Source organism: Bombus vosnesenskii, unplaced genomic scaffold, assembly GCF_011952255.1.
Source record: "Bombus vosnesenskii isolate JDL3184/JDL3185 unplaced genomic scaffold, Bvos_JDL3184-5_v1.1 scf7180000013265, whole genome shotgun sequence".
NCBI lineage: Eukaryota > Metazoa > Arthropoda > Insecta > Hymenoptera > Apidae > Bombus > Bombus vosnesenskii.
This window is the reverse complement of record NW_022882925.1, coordinates 4869269-4891760: the sequence shown is the minus strand read 5'-3', so window position 1 is coordinate 4891760 and position 22492 is coordinate 4869269. Positions and strand designations below refer to the sequence as shown.

The 22492-nt window shown below is 32.0% G+C and overlaps 5 protein-coding genes across 12 annotated transcripts; 3 read left to right on the top strand and 2 right to left on the bottom strand.

Annotated features, from left to right (window-relative positions):
- The first annotated feature begins 56 nt into the window (after positions 1-56).
- On the top strand, positions 57-4367 carry LOC117243420. 3 transcript variants are annotated; one of them, XM_033510896.1, is made up of 5 exons: positions 57-538; positions 687-1166; positions 1235-1907; positions 1999-2148; positions 4230-4367. In XM_033510896.1, exons 2-5 carry the CDS (start codon positions 701-703, stop codon positions 4276-4278), a joined length of 1338 nt encoding a protein of 445 aa, XP_033366787.1. In that variant the 5' UTR covers positions 57-538; positions 687-700; the 3' UTR covers positions 4279-4367. The 3 variants fall into 3 exon arrangements, with proteins under 3 accessions (XP_033366787.1, XP_033366786.1, XP_033366785.1); XM_033510895.1 differs by having other exon boundaries at positions 1999-2236; positions 4230-4355; XM_033510894.1 differs by lacking the exon at positions 4230-4367 and having other exon boundaries at positions 1999-2385.
- On the bottom strand, positions 2421-6756 carry LOC117243418. Of its 3 annotated transcripts, none has more exons than XM_033510887.1 (6): positions 6673-6756; positions 6382-6569; positions 5907-6200; positions 3061-5717; positions 2905-2978; positions 2618-2739 (listed from the first exon to the last, which is right to left on the bottom strand). In XM_033510887.1, the coding sequence occupies exons 3-6, from the start codon at positions 5989-5991 to the stop codon at positions 2622-2624; spliced, it is 2934 nt and encodes a 977-aa protein (XP_033366778.1). In that variant the 5' UTR covers positions 5992-6200; positions 6382-6569; positions 6673-6756; the 3' UTR covers positions 2618-2621. The 3 variants fall into 3 exon arrangements, with proteins under 3 accessions (XP_033366777.1, XP_033366778.1, XP_033366779.1); XM_033510888.1 differs by having other exon boundaries at positions 6500-6569; XM_033510886.1 differs by having other exon boundaries at positions 2421-2739; positions 6382-6746.
- Positions 6757-6854: 98 nt separating this feature from the next.
- LOC117243419 (OTU domain-containing protein 5-B) lies at positions 6855-12172 on the top strand. 4 transcript variants are annotated; one of them, XM_033510890.1, is made up of 13 exons: positions 6855-6963; positions 7045-7387; positions 7495-7587; positions 8356-8447; positions 8590-8723; positions 8909-9057; positions 9138-9293; positions 9371-9527; positions 9602-9813; positions 9887-10027; positions 10100-10255; positions 10349-10535; positions 10874-12172. In XM_033510890.1, exons 2-13 carry the CDS (start codon positions 7250-7252, stop codon positions 11017-11019), a joined length of 1761 nt encoding a protein of 586 aa, XP_033366781.1. In that variant the 5' UTR covers positions 6855-6963; positions 7045-7249; the 3' UTR covers positions 11020-12172. The 4 variants fall into 4 exon arrangements, with proteins under 4 accessions (XP_033366781.1, XP_033366783.1, XP_033366782.1 ...); XM_033510891.1 differs by lacking the exon at positions 6855-6963 and having other exon boundaries at positions 7250-7387; positions 9908-10027; XM_033510892.1 differs by lacking the exon at positions 10100-10255 and having other exon boundaries at positions 6897-7387.
- Positions 12173-12371: 199 nt separating this feature from the next.
- LOC117243423 (MAM and LDL-receptor class A domain-containing protein 1-like) lies at positions 12372-18138 on the top strand. Its single transcript, XM_033510901.1, has 16 exons — positions 12372-12654; positions 12713-12803; positions 12961-13128; positions 13236-13396; positions 13493-13649; positions 13743-13937; positions 14645-15051; positions 15126-15323; positions 15389-15746; positions 15857-16033; positions 16090-16516; positions 16618-16962; positions 17029-17250; positions 17320-17708; positions 17773-17938; positions 18007-18138. The coding sequence occupies exons 1-16, from the start codon at positions 12596-12598 to the stop codon at positions 18045-18047; spliced, it is 3561 nt and encodes a 1186-aa protein (XP_033366792.1). The 5' UTR covers positions 12372-12595; the 3' UTR covers positions 18048-18138.
- A 9-nt stretch (positions 18139-18147) lies between these two features.
- LOC117243421 (rRNA methyltransferase 3, mitochondrial) lies at positions 18148-20058 on the bottom strand. Its single transcript, XM_033510897.1, has 4 exons — positions 19485-20058; positions 19105-19343; positions 18858-19013; positions 18148-18763 (listed from the first exon to the last, which is right to left on the bottom strand). Exons 1-4 carry the CDS (start codon positions 19790-19792, stop codon positions 18210-18212), a joined length of 1257 nt encoding a protein of 418 aa, XP_033366788.1. The 5' UTR covers positions 19793-20058; the 3' UTR covers positions 18148-18209.
- Positions 20059-22492: the final 2434 nt, after the last annotated feature.

The window sequence follows — 22492 nt, the reverse complement described above, 5'->3', positions numbered from 1 at the left end:
TTTTATGTGAGATTACATAGATCAAAATTTTTTTATACTGAACCTTTTTATATGAACCTTGTGGAATATGGCAAAAAAAGAAAAATGTAATCTTTATGATGTTTTGTATTTCTAAACAAAGCTTTCGCGATCTGTTTTTTCTGGTGGAAACTTTTATTATATTATATTAAATTACACTATTAACAGCTTAATAATATTTATATTTGAACATATTATAGCAGAAATTTTATTTAGGGAATTCTGATTTTCGTAACAACTGACTGATCAATTTCTCACATTGTTGGCAGTACTGAGTTTAAGATTGGGGAGTGAGCAAGTTAGTAAACAATACAAATAATACTGTTGATTGAATTGCCCGGGCGTTTTTGTAAATATCTATGTTCTTCTGTATTTATAAAATTTTATAGTTAGTATTGGAAATCAAAAGTAGCCAATTACTTGATTTGGCTCTTCTGTGGAAAATTAAAGACATTTCTTATTGTATTATATTTTGTTTTATGAAAAATATTTCTCTTTCGCATCTGATAATAAGCTTAAGGTAATTAATTCACAAAATAATATGTTAACCATATCTTCTATCACTTATTCTTGTACTAGGTAGTTTCCAAATTATATAAATATTTTCCTTTCATGCAAAATAAAAATGATCATTGTTTTTTAAATATTAACAATGAAATATCTTCTAGAAAAGGAGAGAGAAATGGCTGAGGAAGAAATCTGTGGATTTCTAGATGTCAAGTTTTGTGGTAACAAGTCCAAAGTTCATAAGGTAAAAAAGAGAACATTGGGCCCTTGGAAAGTTTGGAAAAGGCATTGGTGTTCCTTTCAAAAGTTAGATTCTGAATTAGGAGTCAGAGTAAATCTTGATTATTGTATTGGCAACGATAATAGTTCATCATCAAATGACAAAGAGAATTTCATAGTAATACCATTGGATGCCATTATTTGCCGTACCCAATCTAGATCTAAGCAATTTGCTTTTGGTATATTTCCTATCAAAGATAGAAAACCATTGCTCTATTTAGCTGGTAATTCAGAGACAGAGTCACAGCGGTGGATGGCAAATATTAGACAGCTATTAAGACCTAGAAAGCTTAAATTTGCACCAGGATCTTATAAAATATCTATGGTTGACAATCCACATTCCAAAGCATCAGGATTGACAGGTATTTAAGTCATTATTCATAGAAAGAATCTGTGCTTTTTGAAGTTTAATTACCAGAACTTCTTTCAGGGCTGTATGGTGATTTGATAACAAGCACATTAGGAGTAATAATAAAGGATATTCATTCTGGTGAAACATTAGAGAATTTTGAGTGGGATGAACTAAATCAGTTTCACTTGATCACGGCAGGACGACCAGATGACGTTAAATGTATTTGTGTGATTCATACATCAAAAAAATTCCGTGCTGGAATTGGTGAACTACATTTGTTTTGTTTAGAAGCTGGTAAATTGTTGCAAGATTTGGTAACTCAGGGCCGTGGTCCAAGACACAAGCAAACTAATGGACGACCTTTAAGCTTAAGTGAAGGTGATATTAGAGCAATATCCCATGATGAACGTTTGCGAAGTTATTCAGTAACAACTGAAAGAATGGAGTTAAAAATATTATCTAAGAGAAGAGAATCTAATGAAAGATATGAAGAAATAAGCTATAGAATGTCTGGTAAAATAAATGAGGATGTTTATCAACCAGAACCATATGACCATTATCATGTTAGAAGATACTCTGATATTTCGGCAACTTCTGGGATTTATGAAGAAATTCCAGATGAATCCGACATGAGTGCAGTGGCTGCCTCAAATTTTTATATGGAGAATCTCTTTTGTAATCGACTGTCGGAAGAGCCACCACCTTTGCCTCCACGTCAGAGGTGCGCTTCGGAGTCCATGAAAGGAAGCAGGTTTGTATTCATTTAGTTTTTCTTCATTCAATATTATGCTTGTTTAATATTACATTTATTTTTATTATATACATATATATGTCTTTTTAAGGTTGCAAGATATTCGGGCGTCTGGACCTAGTAGTTTGCCTTTAACATCTCACAAAAACTCTGTACTGATCGAGAAAAATAATTTAGGATTCCAAAGAATAACAGATGAGTCTAATTACGTTCCCATGTCACCTCGATTAAAAGATATCACGTTAGTAGAAATGCAAGCGGCTCTACAAGAAAATGATTACGTTATTATGCGATAGACAGGACATCAATTGTGCAGTAAACAAATTCTCGTGAGAAATCTGTTAATATTTGCTACCTAATATTTGATTTCGTTTTTAAATTTTTTTTTAAATACATATATACATGTTCGGAAGAAAATATAAAAGATGAGTCATGATTGAAGTTAATTCAATTATACGTAGATATAACAGAGAAGAGGTCAGGAACTAGTTTAAATTTTATTGAACCTACTGATTCGTACAAAATTTCATATACTTTATTCAAAATTATAAATTTGTACATGTGCGAGGCTTCCGTTATCGGAACTGTATTGGAGCGCATTGTTGCAGCAGACCTATGTTATTTAAGTGTTAAATACGGCAGAATTTTTTAAATTTCCTTAATATTAAATATTCCTTCAGTCATTAAATTCTCTAGATTTTATATTTTTCTAAGCTAATCTGTAGCCGTTAACCGATATTTTGAGCCTAATCCGTGATTTGTAAAAATATCAAATTCTTCACGACTTAGAAGGGCTCCACGTACATCGTCCAAAACGATCACCTTCGGATATCTACAAATAAAATAAAAAAAAGTCTGTCACAATTCCGCGATAATAATATACATACATATATGTATGTAATAGGTATATTTGACATCTGCATCATAAAAAATTGTGAATTTTATACGAAATATATGTATATACATACAAGTAGCCTGATTGAAAAAGTATATTTACCCATTATCACTGCATCTTTCCCAAGCTTTCGCCAAAGACATTCTGACTAAATCCTCTGCAAGGCATTCAACAGCCTAGTAAAATATAAAATATGTAGGAAATTTAATTTTTCATTGATTTGTAAATTATGTAAAAATATATATATGTAAAACATACCCGCATTATCATTCGACCAGCTGCGCCATGTACGACAGTAGGTACAATTTCTTCAGAAATTAGCTTAATACCAATTTCTCTGGCAGTTTCACAAATAAAATTATAAAACGGCACTAATTTCTTTTCAAGTTCCAATACTGTAATTTTCGTGTTTACAAATTCCTTATGCTCTTTTGTTTCTTTTAGTCCCTTTTTGCTTTCTAGTGCAACATCAGTATTTACAACATCAACCTCAATGTCCAATTCGTTGGATTGATGTAAATTAGAGTTAAGCAAATTATCATTCGATTGATCTGGATAAATTTGAAGCCACTTGCAGAAAGTATCAGGCTGTGTACATGTAGAAATGCTTTTGGCGATTGTGGAAACAGGTAAACTCTTCTGCTGTTTTATTGACCGAATAGTCAAATTCGGACAAAGAGGCGTATAACCGTGCAATCTCGCCCAAATCATTATTTCCTTAATGGTCCATAATTCTTCCTCCGTGAATGGCTTTTTCTTCATAAAATATCGTATCATCCTTGCTCGATTCCATTCACAGGCATTTCGCTTCGCTATACTATAGCTAAAAAATTCTTCTTCGCTCGTGCAGGCATAAGGATGGAGTCGTCTGTAATCGGAGTCGGAAGCATTTTGAGTTATCAAGGGCATTCTTCTAACAATGAATCGCAATAGGCCTTGAACGTTCAGAATATTTGCTACCTCAATTGTTCGGATAATTTCGTCATAAAACTCCTTTTTACTTTGGAGCTTGTACTTATCCTTGCCTAAAGTGATTTTCTGGCGTGATAACTTGAATTCCTTCGATTCTTGATTGTTCACTTTTAACATCTGTTCAGTAGCTGATTCTTTTTCAAAATTAAAAGAAAGATCATTTGGTGAATTTCTTCTCTCAGCTATCTTTAGTACTGGTATATTGGAATTTACATTTAAGAGAATACTTTTAGAAACTTGAAGCTTTAATCCTTGTTGTACCTTTGTTCTATTAGGATCTTGTTCTTGGATTTTAGTTTCTGTACCTAAAGGTTTCTTCAACAAACTAATACCACGAGAAGTAGTTAAATTTATCTTCGATTTTGTTGAATCATTATTACGGGCATAATTCATACCTGCAATATCTACAGGAATCGTTTTATTGTTCTGAAGAACTAAGACATGTCTATTTCCAGATGGTTCAAACAATGGAGGAATAGAAATTTTCAAAGGACGAAGGTTTGAGTGAACTCTGGAGCAACTTAGAGGAAGTACTTTCCGATTAACTTCATCTAACAAAGGTATGCTTGTGCTTGTTAATTCCTCTTGTACCTTTAAGTCTGTTAAATATCCATTTATTAAAAGTTCACTTGTTATTGTGTTATTAGTTTCAGTGTCCTCTTCTCTATCTTCTTTCTGCTGATTATCTACTGTGACAATCTTATGTAAAAATGAATTAGTTAATGTTGTTGAATGATCAATAGTTAAATTTCTTTCAGAATTGTTTAAATACTTGGAACCACAATAATCATGATCAAGTTCTACATAAAATAACAGTTTTTTCACATTTATTAAATCTTCATTAATTTCTATATTTTCTGAGGATTCTTTCTTAACTACCACTTCACTGCTCTTATCTGCTAATTCTAATGTTTTATTTATGTTGTTACTTATAAAATCAGACATGAGATTAGAATCTTTATCATTTTCTAGCTTCACATCGTAATTATGCTCGTTCTCATTAAAATCTTCGTCAATTACTTTACCCGTATTTCGTTTAGAATTTCGGGAGTCTGCATAGATCCATATATCGACAAGTGTCTCGGATCCTAAAGTTTGTAGACCAGTATAAGTACGGTCTAATTTCAAATAATGAATTACGTCCATTGGCTTATTGAGAGCACTTTTAAAATGCAATTGTACTCTTAGCGGGAATTCACCCCAACCGCGTCTTGAAAGACAAAATGGTGCTGATGTAACTTCAACAACATCATTAGGTCTATAACTAGGATGTAAAAAGAATCGAACTTTGCTAACAAAATCATTAATATCAGGATTTTCTTTATTTCCTCTAACATACATTGTCCACTTGTGACTAGCTGCATCTTCTCTCCATTCTGGAGGAATCCATTTTGAAATGTTTCCAATAATTATACGTTTCCTCACTTTGTGTCTAATACCTCTCGATGGACATTGAGACTCTGGGACTCCACTTTTTGGAGGAATATATCGTGGAATTTTCTTTGGCCGTGGATCTTCGTCCGTTTCATTCCTTCTTTTCTCTAATCGATAATGTTCAGAAGCTTCTTCTATTTTTACTGCAGCATCACCAGTGGTACTTGATGAGTATATCGAAATTGATTCTGATGTGGTAAAATAACTGTCTTTGTTAGATGTTGTTGACGTAGAAATAATGGAACTGTCGGATAACTTTGGTGATTTACCAATTAGCTGTTTTATTGCAGGATGAATTTGAGTTTGTTTTGCTTCTCCATTTTGTGAATTTTGACACTGTTTGCGATTATAAAAGTCAGCAACAATAACATAACGCAAAAGATGAAGGATTTTTGATGCTCTATGCAATCTTTCTTGTAACTCTAAAACTTCTTTCTCTTTTGTATTAATTTCCTGGGAAAATTCCCTTTCAATAATAGCAGTTATTTTTCTTGCTGTACTGCTTCGTGCTAAAATGAAATAACAATAAAAGCGAATGCAAATAAATACAATTAATTCTGTATATTTTATTCATTGTACACATTCAATTTTTAGTGATGTTACAAAAAGATAGTTCTTAATATTAAGATAAATGGAGTATAAACAGGTTAGATACAATAGAAACATCGCGTAAATTTGATAAAAAATTTCATATATACCATTTTCTTCGTAAATTCGTTGATGTTTTTCATCACTTGCATCGGATGGCCCGTAATCGGGATCTTGATCTTTTAAGGCACTCATTTACCATAGTTGTTTTCGAACGTATAATTAAGTGGTAAAATATTTAAAACCTACTTTTTGTATTTTATATGTAATAAAAAAACTGTTTTATCGTTAATATCAGTTTCTTCTTATAGTACTTGTAATTTAAATGACGACCATGTGCTTTGTACTTCTTTTAAACCACCCTTTGAACAGAGGGTTGAAATTCGAAGTGTTGATGCAACTTTCTATAAACAAACGATGGAGGTTATATTTTCCACGAAATATTTTATTTCAGTCAATGATGCTGATTATATCGACAACAGAAAATTTATCGCACATTTTACAACAATTATCTTACATACATTATTACAAATCTGATATCATAGTGACAGATATATATATATATATATATATACACATACATACATCATAGTTCAGTTTCTATATTGTCCATATGTTATCTCATGATACCGTAGAAATTTTCAAGAAAGCGTGACAACACATGTGAAGTATGTTATTAGTATTGTATTATATGTATACATACGTAAAGTTAGCTTAGTAACAACAGGTGTGCTTTGTAGTAAAAATATTCAATCAACTTTATTATTATTTCCCTAAAAGTGTAGCAAAGGAAATTTGTTAAATTTTGTCAGTGTTTTCCATTTTGCCTATTGTATATAATAGAAATCTATCGAGAATGTCGCTTCAAACTTTTACCTGAAAAATTAACCCTATCAATTTCTACTTGACTGATCGAAGTATGTAACATTTATTCATTAATATTAAAAATTCGAAAAAAAACCTCGAATATACCTAGGCAATATAGAGTTCATATTCTTTAAAACAACTGATAAATATCTAGCGTAGGGACTTTTACGGTAGGGTATAGGGGAAATACCACGCGACAGATTGGCAATAGGTAGCCTCGTAGTGTGTGCAAGTGTAGTCATGGCTGTCTGACAAAACATTCGAAATAACACGAATTAATGTAGTAGTTGGTTATCAAAGGTATCATGCTGTATTTCTTACAAAGCGCTATATTGTCCTGATTTAAATTCCGAAGAGTTAATTAGTGACATATTACTAAAGGATCGATTCGCATCCACGTACGTCGAGGTGTACTTGGTAGATCATCATTGGGAATAATAATAAATAAGTGGATAGAGCAATTGTGGATCAGGAAGGAAGTTACGAGGTTGAAGGCGCGGTGAGCGTAAGCCTGCGAGATTCTCTTTTGAAATCTTGTTAAAACGAGCGTCGCGTCTGAACGACCACCGACGATCGATTACGCAAGATGACCATTCTGTCGAAGAAGAAGACGAACGCCTCGAAAGATAGACGAGAAGGAGGCAGCACTTCCGAAGTCGATGTTCACGGAGTGCAAAACGAGCATACCTCCGGATCCATCACACTACCTAATAGCCCATATCAGGTGAATGAATAATCCCTTTATTGCAACTATACTACTCGCACAAATACTTCTAGTTGTAAATAGTTGCAAGAGCGAACCTTAGAACAACCTTTTGCGAACCGTGACAGGTACGTGCAGCGAACGGTTTCGCGGTCGATCTACACGGGGTTCAAACTGATCACGGATCTGGTTCTATCGTTCTTACAGGGAGCTCGTACGAGGTAGGAAACATAAAAACTAATTTTTTTTTAACCCCCAATTCCCATAGGTCACATTATGAGAAAATATTGGAAATATTTCATCAGTTGCTCATTGTCCTTTCATTGTCATCAGTTGTCATTTCTATCTCTATTGATATAAAACATGTTTTATGAGTTTACTCTGAGATACATGTAAAATATATTTTACTTTACTTTTTTATTTTTATTATAAATTGCACATCTTTTGTTGGTGTATACATTTCATTATTTTACTACACAAAAAAAAATGTGTTATAATTTGGACATGAGTATTATATTAGTATGGAATATATTCATATATTTCAGATGCACATAAAATCTCAAATGATAGTAAACAAACCAAATAACACAAAACATACTTTTTTTCAAGATACTGTTAAAAATGAATGAAACCAAAATTCTGTCAACAATATTATGAATTAATATATTGGAATAGATACTAAACTGACTATTAGCCTTACTAGATTTACTGGAATGCATTAGAACCTATAAACTATTGATTTGCTTATGTTATAGAACAAATAAGAAAGTAATATTTATAGGTGCCTATGGGAATTAAGGAATTAACATTACATTAGGTATTTTTCTTTCCTTTTTTATTATTAAATTTTTATATAAATACTCTTAATTTCAAATTATCCTTTTTTTATGGAATATCATTTGTCATTTGCTATGTATATAATAACTCTCTATAGTTAATAAAAATATATTATAATGTATTCAACACTTATATGTGTTCTTCTATTAAAGTCAAGTGTAGATCGTCGAGAAGATAAACATTTTGAAGAAGGAAGTGGTCCCAGTCATGGTAAACGCCACAGACAACGAGCAAGTCCACATAGGTAGTGTATGAAAGACCAAAGAATTCCTAAATTTGTTTTATATCATTGTATTATCTATCATTTTAGATATATTCAGTCTAGCATATTGTATTCAGAATTTTATGTTCTGTTTTGTATTTTATATCGAGTGTTTATTTTACAGTGGCTGTATTGGAAGAAATTCACGTTCAAAACGTGATAGAGAAAGAGATAGGGGCCGAGAAAGAGACAGGGAGAGAGAAAGAGAACGTGAAAGACAAGCTACACCTCCCACTGCATCTAGCAGTGGCTTACAAGGTTCATATTTGTAATGCTTCTTCTATGCATACATATATTAAATTTATCACTTAATATTAAAACAAGCATAGATCAACTTAAATTATATTGGAAAAAGACATTTTTCTGTGATATTAAAATTTTTTTATATAAAATAAGAAAACATTTCTTAGTAAAATAAATAATAAATAATACACTTTACTTAGCTACAGATGGTAGTGTCATAGCCAATAATCGAATGGCTATTGTCGGGGCTGCTGCAAATATAGAACATGAATTAGCTAATGGATATAATAGTGGTGATGAATATACTGGCAGAACTGGAAATAATCTTACACTGGCTGAATGGCAAGAGGTTAGTTATGAAATGATAGATAGTTATGACAATGGATAATTTTTATTGTCAAATTTTTTGATTATATTTTTTTTTTACAGCGAGATAGATGGTTTGAGAAACGAATGCGAAAAATGGGATTTATCGTCAAAAAGATGGGTGAGGATGGAGCATGTCTATTTAGAGCTGTTGCAGATCAAGTTTATGGTGATCAAGAAATGCATGGTGTAGTTCGGAAGCATTGCATGGATTATATTGTAAGTATTGAACACAAAACTGATAGAAATCCATTATTTAAAAATAAATTTATTAATTATATGGTGTGATTTTCTAGGCTTCCAATCAAGAATTTTTTTCTCACTTTGTAGCGGAAGATTTTAGCACATATGTAGATAGAAAACGACAAGAATATGTACATGGAAATCATATAGAGATGCAAGCTATGTCTGAAATGTATAATCGTAGCATTCAATTATATTGCTACAGTACTGGTCCGTGTCAATATGCGCTTTGGTAAAGTTAATCTTTTTGTACTTTTAATATTAGCTTTTGTAATTTTACACAGAACCAATTAATATTTTCCATACAATGGTCGAAAGTGATAATGAACCGATACGATTGTCTTATCAACGTGGTAGCCATTATAATAGCATAGTAGATCCATATAAAGCTACAATTGGTGTTGGTCTTGGCTTACCTTCATACAATCCTGGTGCTGCGGATCGACAACTTATATCAGATGCAGTTCGTCAAAGCGAAGAATTACACATTGAGCAGGTGAAGAATTACTATAGTTAGTTGTTCTATTTAATATCGTTTTAAACTTTAAACTTCTACAATAAATGAAAAGAACAATTATTTTTGTGCACAGACGATGCTAGAAGATAAAATAAAAGCAACTGACTGGGAAGCAACAAACGAAGCCATAGAAGAACAAGTTGCTAGGGAAAGTTATTTGCAATGGTTAAGGGATAATGAAATGCGAAAAGCTGTAAGTTCCATGCAATTTTTGTCTATTATTTTAGACGAGTAAAGTAAAACATTGTCTCGTGATTTAATAAAGAGATCAGCGAGCAGCAGCAGTACAAGTACAGTAACAAGTGCGCAACACAGTCACGCACATTTTCACCCTCATGGAGGTCGTGGTCAACAACGAAGCCACACTTCTTCTCCGACCACGACTCAAACTAGCCAAGATAATTTGCGTAATTCTCCAAAAGTCCGTTTCTAGTTATTAATGTTACTAAGACAGTATAGCCTATATATATTATGTTGTATATTATGTTTTGTATGTTTTAATTTATAATTTCAGGTAAATGATTCGGTAAGATACAATAAAAGGTCTCCGCAACACCAGTCAACACAAGGATCTACCATGTCTCACCTTGCCTCAGATTTTGAATCTAAAATCTCGCAGGAACCTGTACCAGGTAGTAGTAAAGAGGCTCATGCTTCACCGGATATCTCGTTATTCAATCGTCTTCCTCCTGAAGTATTTGGTAAGTCAAGTATTAGCAGTTAAATTAAATGTCAGTAACTAAGTTACCTTATGATATATAATTATAATATAGGTACAGGATGTTCCATTTAACTGAAAACAGTAGGATATTTCACGAGGGATTAAAGCTATATCTTAACAAAAGTTGTTTAATTTGAAGGAGGATATCACATCATACCTCTTACCAAACAACTTCTATTCAAACTTTTTAGGTTACGTTAATCTCTCATGAGATATTCTACTGTTTTCAGTTAAATGAAACACTATATAATTAATTTTAAATATTTTGATCAAGAAGAATAATTTTTGCTATGCAAAAATATGTTCGTAATTTACTAGGTTTGACTGATTGGGAAGACAGTGACATACTCTCGCAAGTTTTGGCTACATCACAGCAGGAATATTTAGACAGCTTGAAACAATCACGGAGTTCTGCCTCTTCTGGAAATGATACTAACAATATACTAGATTCTAGTAATAGTTAATTTTTAAAATCGTTATTGATAAAGTTCAAAAGAATACTGAAGCAAAAGTATATGCATTTGTATGCAGCGTTTTTCATAGGATGTGATATATCCGAAAAATAAGATAGTTCTAAATCAAAAAAATGAAGCAATTCTTAGTGTTATCACATGGTCATTAGTCACTAAGAGTCATCGACAGTTATGTTGAATGCATGCCTAATAAACTTAATTACCGGCTGCAAATCGTATCGCATTAATTTCTGCTGAAGTTATTGTGTATTTTAAATCAGATATGAATTGAAGCATATAGCGAGTTTCCAAAGAAGTGGTTGGATTATAACTTTACCAAATATTAGCACAAGTGTTTAAGTGTTTAAGTTTATTAAGGATGCATCTGCTTTTCTCTATTAATAACAAGAAATTTAATCAACAAAGAAATGATCACGTAAAAGCATCAAGAATTGTTTTCTTCAGTTTGTTTGGTTTGATGTATGAGTTTGATAATGCATCTTATGGGATACTCTGTACATACTGCAGTATCATCTAATTCTGCATTGCACTAAGGTATAAGGTGGTTTGCTTTTTTCATTGGAAATAAATGTTTGGTGAGCATCGTTCAATTCAAGAATTGTTGATGTGTGCACGAGTACTCTAAAAGAGTACATACATCGCGTTAACGTGCACACTTTTTGAAAAACTAGAGTAGCCATATTGTTTTGCCAGCAGTGTTTCACCTTATGGACAGGAACTTTTTTACAATCAAGTCTTAAAAAATAACCCATTTTTGTCGTTGTTCATCTATATTAAATTGTCTGCGTGTTCTTGAATGCAGCATTTACTATTGTGAATTATGCAATTCAATCAGGTCAACTGCGTCACTACATCCTTTTTTGTGGTATGATATAATACATCTAAACGCTTTAGGAAAAAAATCTTTATTGCGTTATTTGTAAAAAAAGAAGAATAAAACTACTACATGTAATTTAATGCCCGAATTTTCCCTACCTTTGCATATGTGCTTTCGTTAATACATATGTATAGAGAATGTTTGCTAACGAATCTTAGAGACTTTAAATAGTATTAAAACAATACTTTATAAATTGTGAGCAAACAAGAATGCGTTTTTGTAAACACTTTTTATGAATAATAATAAATCCACAATCTATGCACGTCATATGCATATTCTCGAAATATAATTAGATTTCATTTGTGCATTCCAAGTTATAAGCATAAATGAAGAAACAACGAATTCCTTATGATTTTCATATGATCTTATTTGTTAATTTGTAACAGTACGCCATTAAATACGAAACTAATCGAATCAAAAATCATTGTATTTTTTTTTGTGAAAAAATAGCTCTTCTTAAAAAGTAAATGTATTTAATTAATTATTATATTTAATTATATTATTCAATTTCAAATATCTGATTGGAAATAGACATTTCTGACATACCAGAAAAAAATTCAAACTTTATTGGACTAACTGTTTATATTGATCTACCATAACAAATCGATTGATGTTCAGTACTCTTAGCTAAATTAATTTTGTGAATTAATAATTCGATTTTATTCGCGTTTTTTATCATTTTTGTCAAAAATGTCCATGCATATAAATGATTATATATTCGAAACATTGTTAGGACAGGGGTCTTTCGGGTATGTATTCGTGCTAAATTAAATTTTCCTATTTTTCCTCATCGTCTATTGTTTCTAGATCAGTTTACTTAGTACGACGAAAGAAAGACTCTAAACCATTCGTAGTTAAGGAACAAATTCTCGATAATGTAAACGCACTACCTTTTAAGGTGAGGAAATTTCTTAATTGAAATAGGCCAAATTAATTGTTGTGTCACCATATCAAGGAGATGTACCTATTAATTAACTTTTTTTGTACATAAAAGATTGTCTCTATGCTTAATTTTATATACTATAACTAATTGCATGTATATTTAATGTGCTCAGAACATATCAGAAGAAGTGAAATGTTTGCACACTTTGAGACATACTAATATAGTTGCTTACTATGGAGCTTGGATAGAAGACAATCACAGTTACATTCTTATGGAATATGCAACGCGAGGCACTTTGAAAGATTTGTTAGAAAACAATGAGACACCACTTAAAGAGGAAGTAAGAACTTGGGAAACATTACATCTCATTATTTTTCGTCTACGATATTTTAAACATTTGATATAATATTAATATGTTAATACTAATGAATACATATGTTAATTTAGGATGCGCTGTATTTATTCTCCCAAGTCGTTCTTGGAGTTCACCACATCCATTTCAAAAAGATTCTTCACCGTGATTTGAAACCGGAAAACATCATGCTAACCGGAAGCCGCGGTGACATCGTAAAGATCGGAGATTTCGGCGTCTCGAAAAATTTTAAAGAGTATTATTCATTGTGAAAAAGTTACTTTATGAAATATTAATAGTTTATGTTCAATATTTTTATATAATTTTATGGAGTATTATCATTATTGTACAGATTAACGAAACCATCAATTATATGTCGCGCTGGATCATTTTGTTACATGGCTCCAGAAATGCTAACGGACCAATCTTATGATTTCAAATGCGATATATGGAGCATGGGCGTCATTCTCTATGAAATGGTTTCAAAAAGACATCCTTTTCCCGCTATGGTAAAGTTAGATTAATTTAATCCGGATTTTAATCAATGTAATTTTTGACTTTATTCTATTTTTTATACGTATGGTATGTATCCCAATTTTCAGAGTCTAACAGAAATCATAAAAATGATTTGCGAAGAAAAACCACGGCCTCTTCCCCGAGGGACATCAACGTCTGTTGTTAGCTTGATATCAAAAATGTTGAGAAAAGATCCATTTTGTCGGCCGAAAATAGATCAATTGATCCTCTGTCCTTACCTTGTATCTTTCATTATTCGGATATATTTAAATTTAGGACGAGTTATGAGTATTACTAACAAGAATAATGGAAATTTTAATCCGGAAATATTTCTGAAATTTTTAAAATCGTAAGTAACGTTTAAAAATTAGACACTAAAAGTTATATATTTAAATATAGATTTTCTTCATAGAGTAGTCACTTTTTATATTTATATTCATATAATTATTATATAGTTCTGTACATAATAAGTATTATAGTATAATGTACTTTATAATAATTACTGATAATTATTGCAGATAGTCAGTTTAATGAAATTGTACAGGGAACGGTTATCGAACTCGGACTCTCTGTACTAGGATCAAAAGCGTAACGACAGGAAGCGAAGACCGGAACTGCGGAATGTTCGTTTTATTTCATCACGTGCATACCTTTTGAAAACCGTTCAGTTCGTATTTAGTTTAGTTATCATTCTTCTGCGTGTATAAACGTCGCAATAACTTCTAACTTCTGTTTATCAGGAAACCGTGTTGGAAGTTAAGTGTTAGATTCTTGCTATGTAATTTAAAGTGTAAAATTTCCTATTTTTGTATTTAAAATACTTTAAATTCCAGAAAAATTTATAATAAAATACATAAGGTAGAAAAAGATCCTCAGTTGTTTCCATGATGAAACATATGATTGTGTATCTGCTTAACATGCTTTATATAATACCTCAATATTAAGATCTTATTTTTTTCATGAAATAAAAATTGTCTAAAATATTAAGAAAATGTGGTTGATTTTATTAGTATGTAATTGCCTTTACTGGCTAACATGTGCTTCTTCATGGATTCCTTTAAATCCGATGCTTGGAGAACAAATAGATCTCGTCGGCGGCGAAAACGAAAGTTTCATTCCCAATTGGACCAAAAGTATGGAAAATGACGAGACGAAGGATGTCTTTGATACTTTTGTCACCAACGATGCTTTCAACTCGACGCAATTTCCATTCAATTCCATTGATCGAGATCATGATCTTATGGACGAGGTAGAACATATCGAACCCAGGCATTGGCCAGTTAGACCAGATATTGTATATACTCGGACAATTATTCCTCCAACCACAGAGATGCCGTTGCCACGAAAGCCACTTAATCCGCCTACTCTTGCCCAAAGAAATTCATCAACGCAGAGGTAAGAAATTTATAGATATAAAAAAATTGACCTGTTAAAGTTCAATCACTTTAAAATGTATCTTTCATTTTAAGGTACCCACCAATCACACCACCACTATCTACAGCATCAATAGATGAAGTTTTTTGTGACTTTGGAACATTTCCAGCACAGACACTTTGTGAGTGGCAAAATGGTGATAGTGTAATAAACTGGGTAGCTGGAACTGGCATGGGTACCAATTGGATGGGTGGTCCCCCAAGTGATTATACCACTGGTACTATGGAAGGAGGGTATGCTTCAATATACATATTTATTTCCAATTCTATGTCTGTATAGTAACTCAAGTTTGAATTAGATATGCCTTCCTTGAAACATCACAACTGCCACAAAAGGATGGTAAAACAAAAACTCCAGGAGGACTGCTGCATAGTGCTCAACTAGGAAGTACAGGAGTTGTTGGAACTTGTATTATGTTTAAGTATAGCATGGATGGCCTCAGTGTCGCTGGTCTGAGAGTTCTACTTCATGTAGGTGTAGATGAATATTCTATTAAGAAAGAACAAACTGAAGAAATCACTCCAGAAAATGCGACTATACCGTCTTGCAAGCCACTGGAAATTTTTGACGAACGTGTCATTTGGAATGCTCAGTATTATACCCTGGGTGTTTGGCAGCAAACTCAAATGCTATACACGTATCCTGAGTTACATTCGGTAATTGGATAACTTTCTTCCCAAATTAATATTTTCCTTGAGAAAAGCATCATGGTTTTCATATTCAGAACATTATGATTATCATATAGAAACATGGTATTTATTTTTAGTTGATCATCGAAGGAATTCCTGTGGATTCTACCGATCCAGCCCGTCTATATAGGGGCTACATAGCCATAGATGACATAGATTTACAGCCAGGTACTTCATGTATCGGTTTCTGCAATTTTGCTGGTGGATTTTGTGATTGGGCTAATGACGCAGAGGATGATTTCGATTGGACAATTGTAAGTTTATCATCAATTTCACTATTACGCTATAATATATATAAATACGTGTATAGAGTCGTGGAAGTGGGAATCCCACAACTGGACCCGCAATGGATAGTTCAATAGACCAATCAACAGCTGGAGGATATGCGTATATAGATTCTTCTTTTCCTCGTCGACCAGGAGACAGAGCCAGGCTCGTTAGCACCAGCTTTCCCGCATCAAGTGCCGATACACCTATGTGTATGCACTTTTGGTTCCACATGTTTGGCTCTGGCATCGGTTCTTTAAAACTGTTCATTCGTCATTTTCGTAATTTGGATGCAGCTCTCCGAGAAATTTGGAGTCTGAACGGAAACGCTGGAAATACGTGGTTCGTTGCTCAAATTACAATTAGCTCTCTGGATGATTTTCAACTCCTTTTCGAAGCATCTGTAGGTAACACTGAGATGGGAGATATTGCCATTGACGACATCTCTTTTACACAAGGTGCTTGTCCAGGTAAAGATTTATAAAAAATAGTTAATACATACAGAGATCTGATTGAAAACGAAATAGAGATCACTGTTGATTTTCGAATATTCATTCATGTACACTTTCAGCTTTACCTCAAGTTGCCGTACCTACACCACGAGACTGCACCTTCGAAGTCGACGAATGTGACTGGATCAATTCTCGAGATCCTGATCGAGTGGAGTGGGAAAGAGTATCTATACAAGTGCTGAATCCCAGGAACCAACGAAAATCGTACAGCAATGGATATACAGTTAATCGAAGAAATGAGTATTTCCTTAACCTGGGACGTCCAAGAGGAGGACCTCGATCATCCGGAGGTGGAACAGCGCAACTCGTTAGTCGGGAAATGAAAGGCAGTGATGAGCCATTATGTGTTACCTTCTGGTACTTTATGTTTGAGTCTTTCATTGATTCTATCGGACCAAGCTTAGGTAGATATTTTATATTTTTTTCTTTAATTATTCTAATGTGCCTATAATAATGATGCAAATTCAAAGGTGTACTCCGTGTATTTATACAAACAACAGAAGAATCATCAACTGAATCAAGATCAATCTGGCAACTGTATAGTAACCAAGGACCCACATGGAGGTATGCACAAATCAATATAAACGAAAGGAAGAACTTCAACGTAGTTTTTGAGGGTACTTGGGGTCCCAATCGTGCTAGTGGCAGCATTGGCATTGACGATATTGCTTTCTATACTGGAAATTGTTCTGGTAAGCTTTCAATAAATCCTGTTTTTTCTAATTCTACCTCAAACTAATTATGTTATTACTGGTTTGTAGTGAAACCACCCGGTGCATCTGTGAGATCAGAAGATTGTAGCTTTGAGAAAGGGTTATGTGGTTGGGAAAATATTACTTCTTCTGAGAACGAACGTACAGTCACTTGGCAGCGTGCGTTTCTTGCTCATCGTCCAGCTCAGCTATTGGATAAAACTTTTGGGGCAACCGGAGACTTTGTTTTCTTTGATATTTTTACTATAAATAAACAATCCACAGATGTACGTTTACGATCTCCCATAATTCAAACATCACCCGACGAAGAATCGGTTTGTTTCACTTTTTGGTTCGCTGCCTTTGGTGTTGAAGAATCTACAACGTTGCAAGTTATTAAAATGAATATCGACGAAGAAGTAGGCAACAATGAAGAGAATGATGGAAAACAACAACCTGTAGGTATTTATAATTCTTTGAGATCTAGGATATCCTAAAAAATCAATATTTTATTTGTTTTAGTTATGGTCATTAACAGCAAAAGGATTTAACAATCCTAGACCTGTATGGACTGCAGCACAGGTAACAGTAGATGCACGTGCATCTTATCGTCTCATCTTAAGAGGAAGTGCTAGTAATGGAGGTTTTGCGATCGACGACATAAAGTTTCAACCTCAAAGTTGTACAAGTAAGATTCTTTTTATCAAATGAATAAAATAAAGAGACATACCGTACTTTGATATTCTAATTTTGTAGTTCGACCAGCTGCTGCTCAACCCGTTAATAATGGAAATTAAACTATTAGAATTCATTATGATCTATATTACATTGTTTTTATGTCATCTCTTACAAAACTTATATGAAGTAAGTTTCTGTAAATAATAAATGCACAATTCATTCAGAAATAAAAGCCAAGGATTTATTTATACAATTGTGTAACATCTATCAAAAAATCTGTATCAAAGGAGGCTCTTTTTCTTGAAAAATTGTCTCCTAATTTCAAAGATAACAACACCAAGTGCTACAGCCGCATTCAAACTATCCACTCCTTTTACTAAAGGTATATTGATACGAATACCGTTCTTTTCTTTCAAGAATTTATAGGAATTAAAATTCAAACCTTCAGTTTCTCCACTTACAACAATTACAGATTCTTTTTTTGTATAATCTACAGAATAGTATGGAAGAATAGGTAGTTTTAACATGAAATCTCTCATCAGGTGTTTATTTTTTGGTACCATATCTTCTTTTGATTGCTTATTAGTATCCACTGTAAGTTTTGACTTCAAATCTTCTGGATCAATATCAAATATTTGCAAACTTGTTTGAAGTATTTCAGTTGAATAATTGTGCAAAAACTCATCACCAAAAGTGCTATCTGCTACAAAAATGTTACTGTCTTCACTAATTAGCAATGGGATCTCATCCCATGTTGGAAATGCATGAATAGGTAGTTGGAAATGTGTACCAGCTGCACTTCTGAGAACTTTTGGATCCCACAAATCTACACATCCTGAAGATATTGAATCTTAATTTAATGATTATTCCTTTATTTAAAAAATTACTAATGTCATTTATATATATGTCATAAATTCATGGTCTAATACCTTTCATTAGGATTAATTTTTCACAACCTACTGCTGCAGCAGCCCTCATAATAGATCCTAAATTCCCTGGTTCTCTTATATTATCGCAAACAATAGTAAGTGGTAATGCATTATCAGCTGGTTCATTCTTATGTACATTTGGAGTTTTAAAAATTCCTACATTACAAAAAGAAATATAGACAAAACCATCAAAGTATTAAACTTCTTAATACAAAAGCTGCATGTTTAAAATATACAATATTATTACCTAACAAACCAGGAGAAGTGGTTAAAGCAGACCACAACTGTATTGTAGTATATGGAACTTTGTATAATTTAACTTCATTGGGAAGTTTTAATGCAGCTATGTCAGATGAATCATTGAAAATTATTGAATGCGGTATTGCACCAGATTTTATAGCATCTATGATTAGTCTTTTTCCTTCCAAAACTATCTCATCATTTTTTTCCCTCCTCTTTCGTGACTTTAAATTACTCATCAAGGATCTATAAGCATAAAAATTCCCAAATAATTCTTTTTATTTTATACATATAACTTTGACATATAACTTTCTATTCAAGATTCAATATTTTATACATATAACTTTCTATTCAAGATTATAATAAGATCAAAAATAAGCAACTTACGATACAATTTTTTCATTTTCTTTAAGTTTTGTAAATAAATTCTTTTTTGCAGCGTTTTCAGTTTTTTCACTTTTCTTTTCTTGGGTGGGTTTCTTTTTACTCGATTTTCTCGCAGAAATCCTTTCTCGGCGAATCTGCGGCTGAGTAGTATCTTCACTTTCGAAAAGTTCATCTTCGTTAACAATTGCAATCGGTCTTCGACTAACCCACCTTGCATACGTCCGTATTATACACAAATTAACTGTATTTAATTGTTTAGCATATCGAATTGGTTGAATAGTATTACGTGCAATATTTAGAAATACCATCGTTGCCCACGTTTTAATACAAAATATTTATTTTTATTACTTATAACCTTTGTTCTAAACATCGCATAGTTCTTTATTAATTGTGCAGAGCACCGAACACGTATATTTTGATGAAAACATTTCTCTAAAATATTATACTATTCACACAAATTAACTTAATAATTAACTTTAAAAAAATGTACACGCGTGTTTTATTCAGAGTTTAAAAACAGCAATAACGTGAGTTAGAAAGTTCGGGGCCTTACGAGACTCGTTAAACTCCTGCTATAAAAATTTAAACTACTAGATGTCGACACGTGTCAATGAAACATTGTTCTGTGCTTTGGAACTTATAAATGTTATGGTCACCGAATAATTATTAATTTGTGTCATTCACAATTGATGAAATTATTAACACTGCAATGAAATTATAAAAGTTATTTCTAAATGTTTTAAGAATTGTCCTCTATTTATCCGCTAATTGATTCAAATCATATAAAATATTTAAGTGAAATATTCCCGCCAAAAAATATCAATTTTTGTTCGTAAATTTTTTACTAACATTTATTTCTATGATGATTAAATAATTGAATAGGATAAGTATGATGATTGGGATAACATATTTAATGTAAAAAGTCACGGATTCAATTTGCTATAGCTAATATTATCATAGTTATATTTCAAACATAAGAAAAAATATAGAGCAAATTAAACAATTATAGGGCAGGAAATTCGAAGCATATTTTCTCTAATTTATTAATTGGAATTGCCAAAGACAATTTTAGGGTCTAAGTATCAAATGTTAATTCAAAATACATGCATTAAAATTCAGAGTAAACAAAATAAATTATTATAGTACATGATCCCTATTAATTTACGTTAGAAAAGATTTGATACTCTGACCCAAATAATGTCTTTATCTTAAATTAATTTCGTTTCAGTTTACATAAATATACTATTTCTAACATCATCCAAGATATAGTTCTTCTTTTTAGTAATTTCACATGTATACATGTTTATATATCGCTGTACACACTTGAAGAACAGAATCTCTTACATTAAAATAGTTTAAAATAAGGTAAAAATATATAATATATATAGCTCATAATCTGTATCCAAAGAGATTTCAACCAGTCTCTAGTTTTGGATATCAGGCACTGATTCCACTATTGAAGAATCTTGGCCAGAAAGATCCATTCTTTAAAACTTAATCAATACAGTCAACATAGTAATAGTCATAGTAGCATAACAAATATATATTATTATATATTTGTGTACTCTGATATGCATGTAATGTACGCGTAGTTTTATGTGTGTCCATAGATGTAATATTTGTGTATGTGTTATTTTTCTGTTGTGTTATTATATGCAGTGTACGCACATGTCGTATTCAAAGAGATGTATATAAGTATAAAGTATTTATAGTCAAATATTAGAACCGCGATTGGTATCAAACCGTTCCATATAATTATTCAGAAGTTCTTTTCTTTTTTTTTTTTTTTTTTTGGTTTTTGTACGCTGTCATAGGAGCTGAAAGTCATTAAAATCTCAGCATGAGATATGGATTAAGCCACGTAAATATCTTTAACCTACTTCATTATTTTTCTGTTATACGATTACAAGAAACGTTTATATTTATTGTCTTTATATAATTAGAACCCTTAAGCCCTTATTACTTATTGTCTCATAATTCCTAATAAATTAACGCGATAAAAACAACTAATTTTTGAAATATTTTGTCTTCTTGGTTCGCATGAACAAGAAATTTCTTTCTATTCACATAATTACTGTTGTTCTTGATATGTTTGTCTAACAAAAACCTTTATGTTGAAAAAGTAATCAAAATATTTCAATCGTGAGTTATAGTCTAACTTTCAAATTTTGCGGGCAATCGGCCGAGCGCTTAAGGGTCGAAAGTCAAATTGATTGTACGTGTAATCGATACACATATAGTTTAAATAGGTATGTTGAACAAGATGTCCACTGATGCGTTTTCATTCCTTTTGTTTTTTCAAAAATTTCATTTTCATATGTAAGTATTTAATTATTATAATTTTTAATACACAATAACACTTTACATCTCATATATCGCAAAATTGAAATCGCATCCATGTCGATTGCACGTACAGATTACAAGAATATCTCTTAACAGTAATTATTGTCTTCGGTATAGTTCCGTTGATTATGCTTTATTTATCTCTTATCTTAAGTATGTATATATATATATATATTTATACATATATATATATATTGTCAAAATTTTCAAAATATTAGTCTTTCTATTTTATTGTCAAGTTCAAATAAGGCGGAGAAAACCAGAGCATAATAGTTTAATTTCTATCTTGAATTGGAATATCGATTATAGTATTATATCGATTACCGTTGCAGCCATTATTAAACGGTTTCACATTCGAAGAACATAAACCAAGATCCTGACAGAAGAAATAGATATCATAATAGATAACCATCGAATAGGTACGACTACCATCATTATTTAATTCTATTGAAATTTAAATTAATAATATAGTTAATAAATAAAATTGTAATAGACATAAAGTATCGTTTATAATTCGAATAATCCTCAACTTCGACTTATCTCCAATATTTGTTCAAATAATTGTAAACGATACTATATTGATGTCTGTAAATAAAATAAAAGAGAATTTTCTTATCTAAAAGTGTCTAAATATTTTTTAGACTAACCACGTTAAGAATAGAGTC

Excerpts from the sequence above, each read along its gene's own strand:
- LOC117243421 (XM_033510897.1), bottom strand. The coding sequence starts at position 19,792 with ATGGTATTTCTAAATATTGCACGTAATACTATTCAACCAATTCGATAT. Across the intron at positions 19,344-19,484 it reads GAAAATGAAAAAATTGTATC|ATCCTTGATGAGTAATTTAA; the intron begins GTAAGTTGCTTA and ends TTATGCTTATAG. Across the intron at positions 18,764-18,857 it reads AAAATTAATCCTAATGAAAG|GATGTGTAGATTTGTGGGAT; the intron begins GTATTAGACCAT and ends CAATATCTTCAG.
- LOC117243419 (XM_033510890.1), top strand. The coding sequence starts at position 7,250 with ATGACCATTCTGTCGAAGAAGAAGACGAACGCCTCGAAAGATAGACGA. Across the intron at positions 9,058-9,137 it reads CACTGGCTGAATGGCAAGAG|CGAGATAGATGGTTTGAGAA; the intron begins GTTAGTTATGAA and ends TTTTTTTTACAG. Across the intron at positions 10,028-10,099 it reads ATAATGAAATGCGAAAAGCT|AGATCAGCGAGCAGCAGCAG; the intron begins GTAAGTTCCATG and ends GATTTAATAAAG.
- LOC117243420 (XM_033510895.1), top strand. The coding sequence starts at position 701 with ATGGCTGAGGAAGAAATCTGTGGATTTCTAGATGTCAAGTTTTGTGGT. Across the intron at positions 1,167-1,234 it reads CAAAGCATCAGGATTGACAG|GGCTGTATGGTGATTTGATA; the intron begins GTATTTAAGTCA and ends AACTTCTTTCAG. Across the intron at positions 1,908-1,998 it reads GAGTCCATGAAAGGAAGCAG|GTTGCAAGATATTCGGGCGT; the intron begins GTTTGTATTCAT and ends TGTCTTTTTAAG.
- LOC117243418 (XM_033510887.1), bottom strand. The coding sequence starts at position 5,991 with ATGAGTGCCTTAAAAGATCAAGATCCCGATTACGGGCCATCCGATGCA. Across the intron at positions 2,979-3,060 it reads CTGGTCGAATGATAATGCGG|GCTGTTGAATGCCTTGCAGA; the intron begins GTATGTTTTACA and ends ATATTTTACTAG. Across the intron at positions 2,740-2,904 it reads GAAAGATGCAGTGATAATGG|ATATCCGAAGGTGATCGTTT; the intron begins GTAAATATACTT and ends TTTTATTTGTAG.
- LOC117243423 (XM_033510901.1), top strand. The coding sequence starts at position 12,596 with ATGTCCATGCATATAAATGATTATATATTCGAAACATTGTTAGGACAG. Across the intron at positions 15,324-15,388 it reads ACTGGTACTATGGAAGGAGG|ATATGCCTTCCTTGAAACAT; the intron begins GTATGCTTCAAT and ends AGTTTGAATTAG. Across the intron at positions 17,939-18,006 it reads TCAACCTCAAAGTTGTACAA|TTCGACCAGCTGCTGCTCAA; the intron begins GTAAGATTCTTT and ends CTAATTTTGTAG.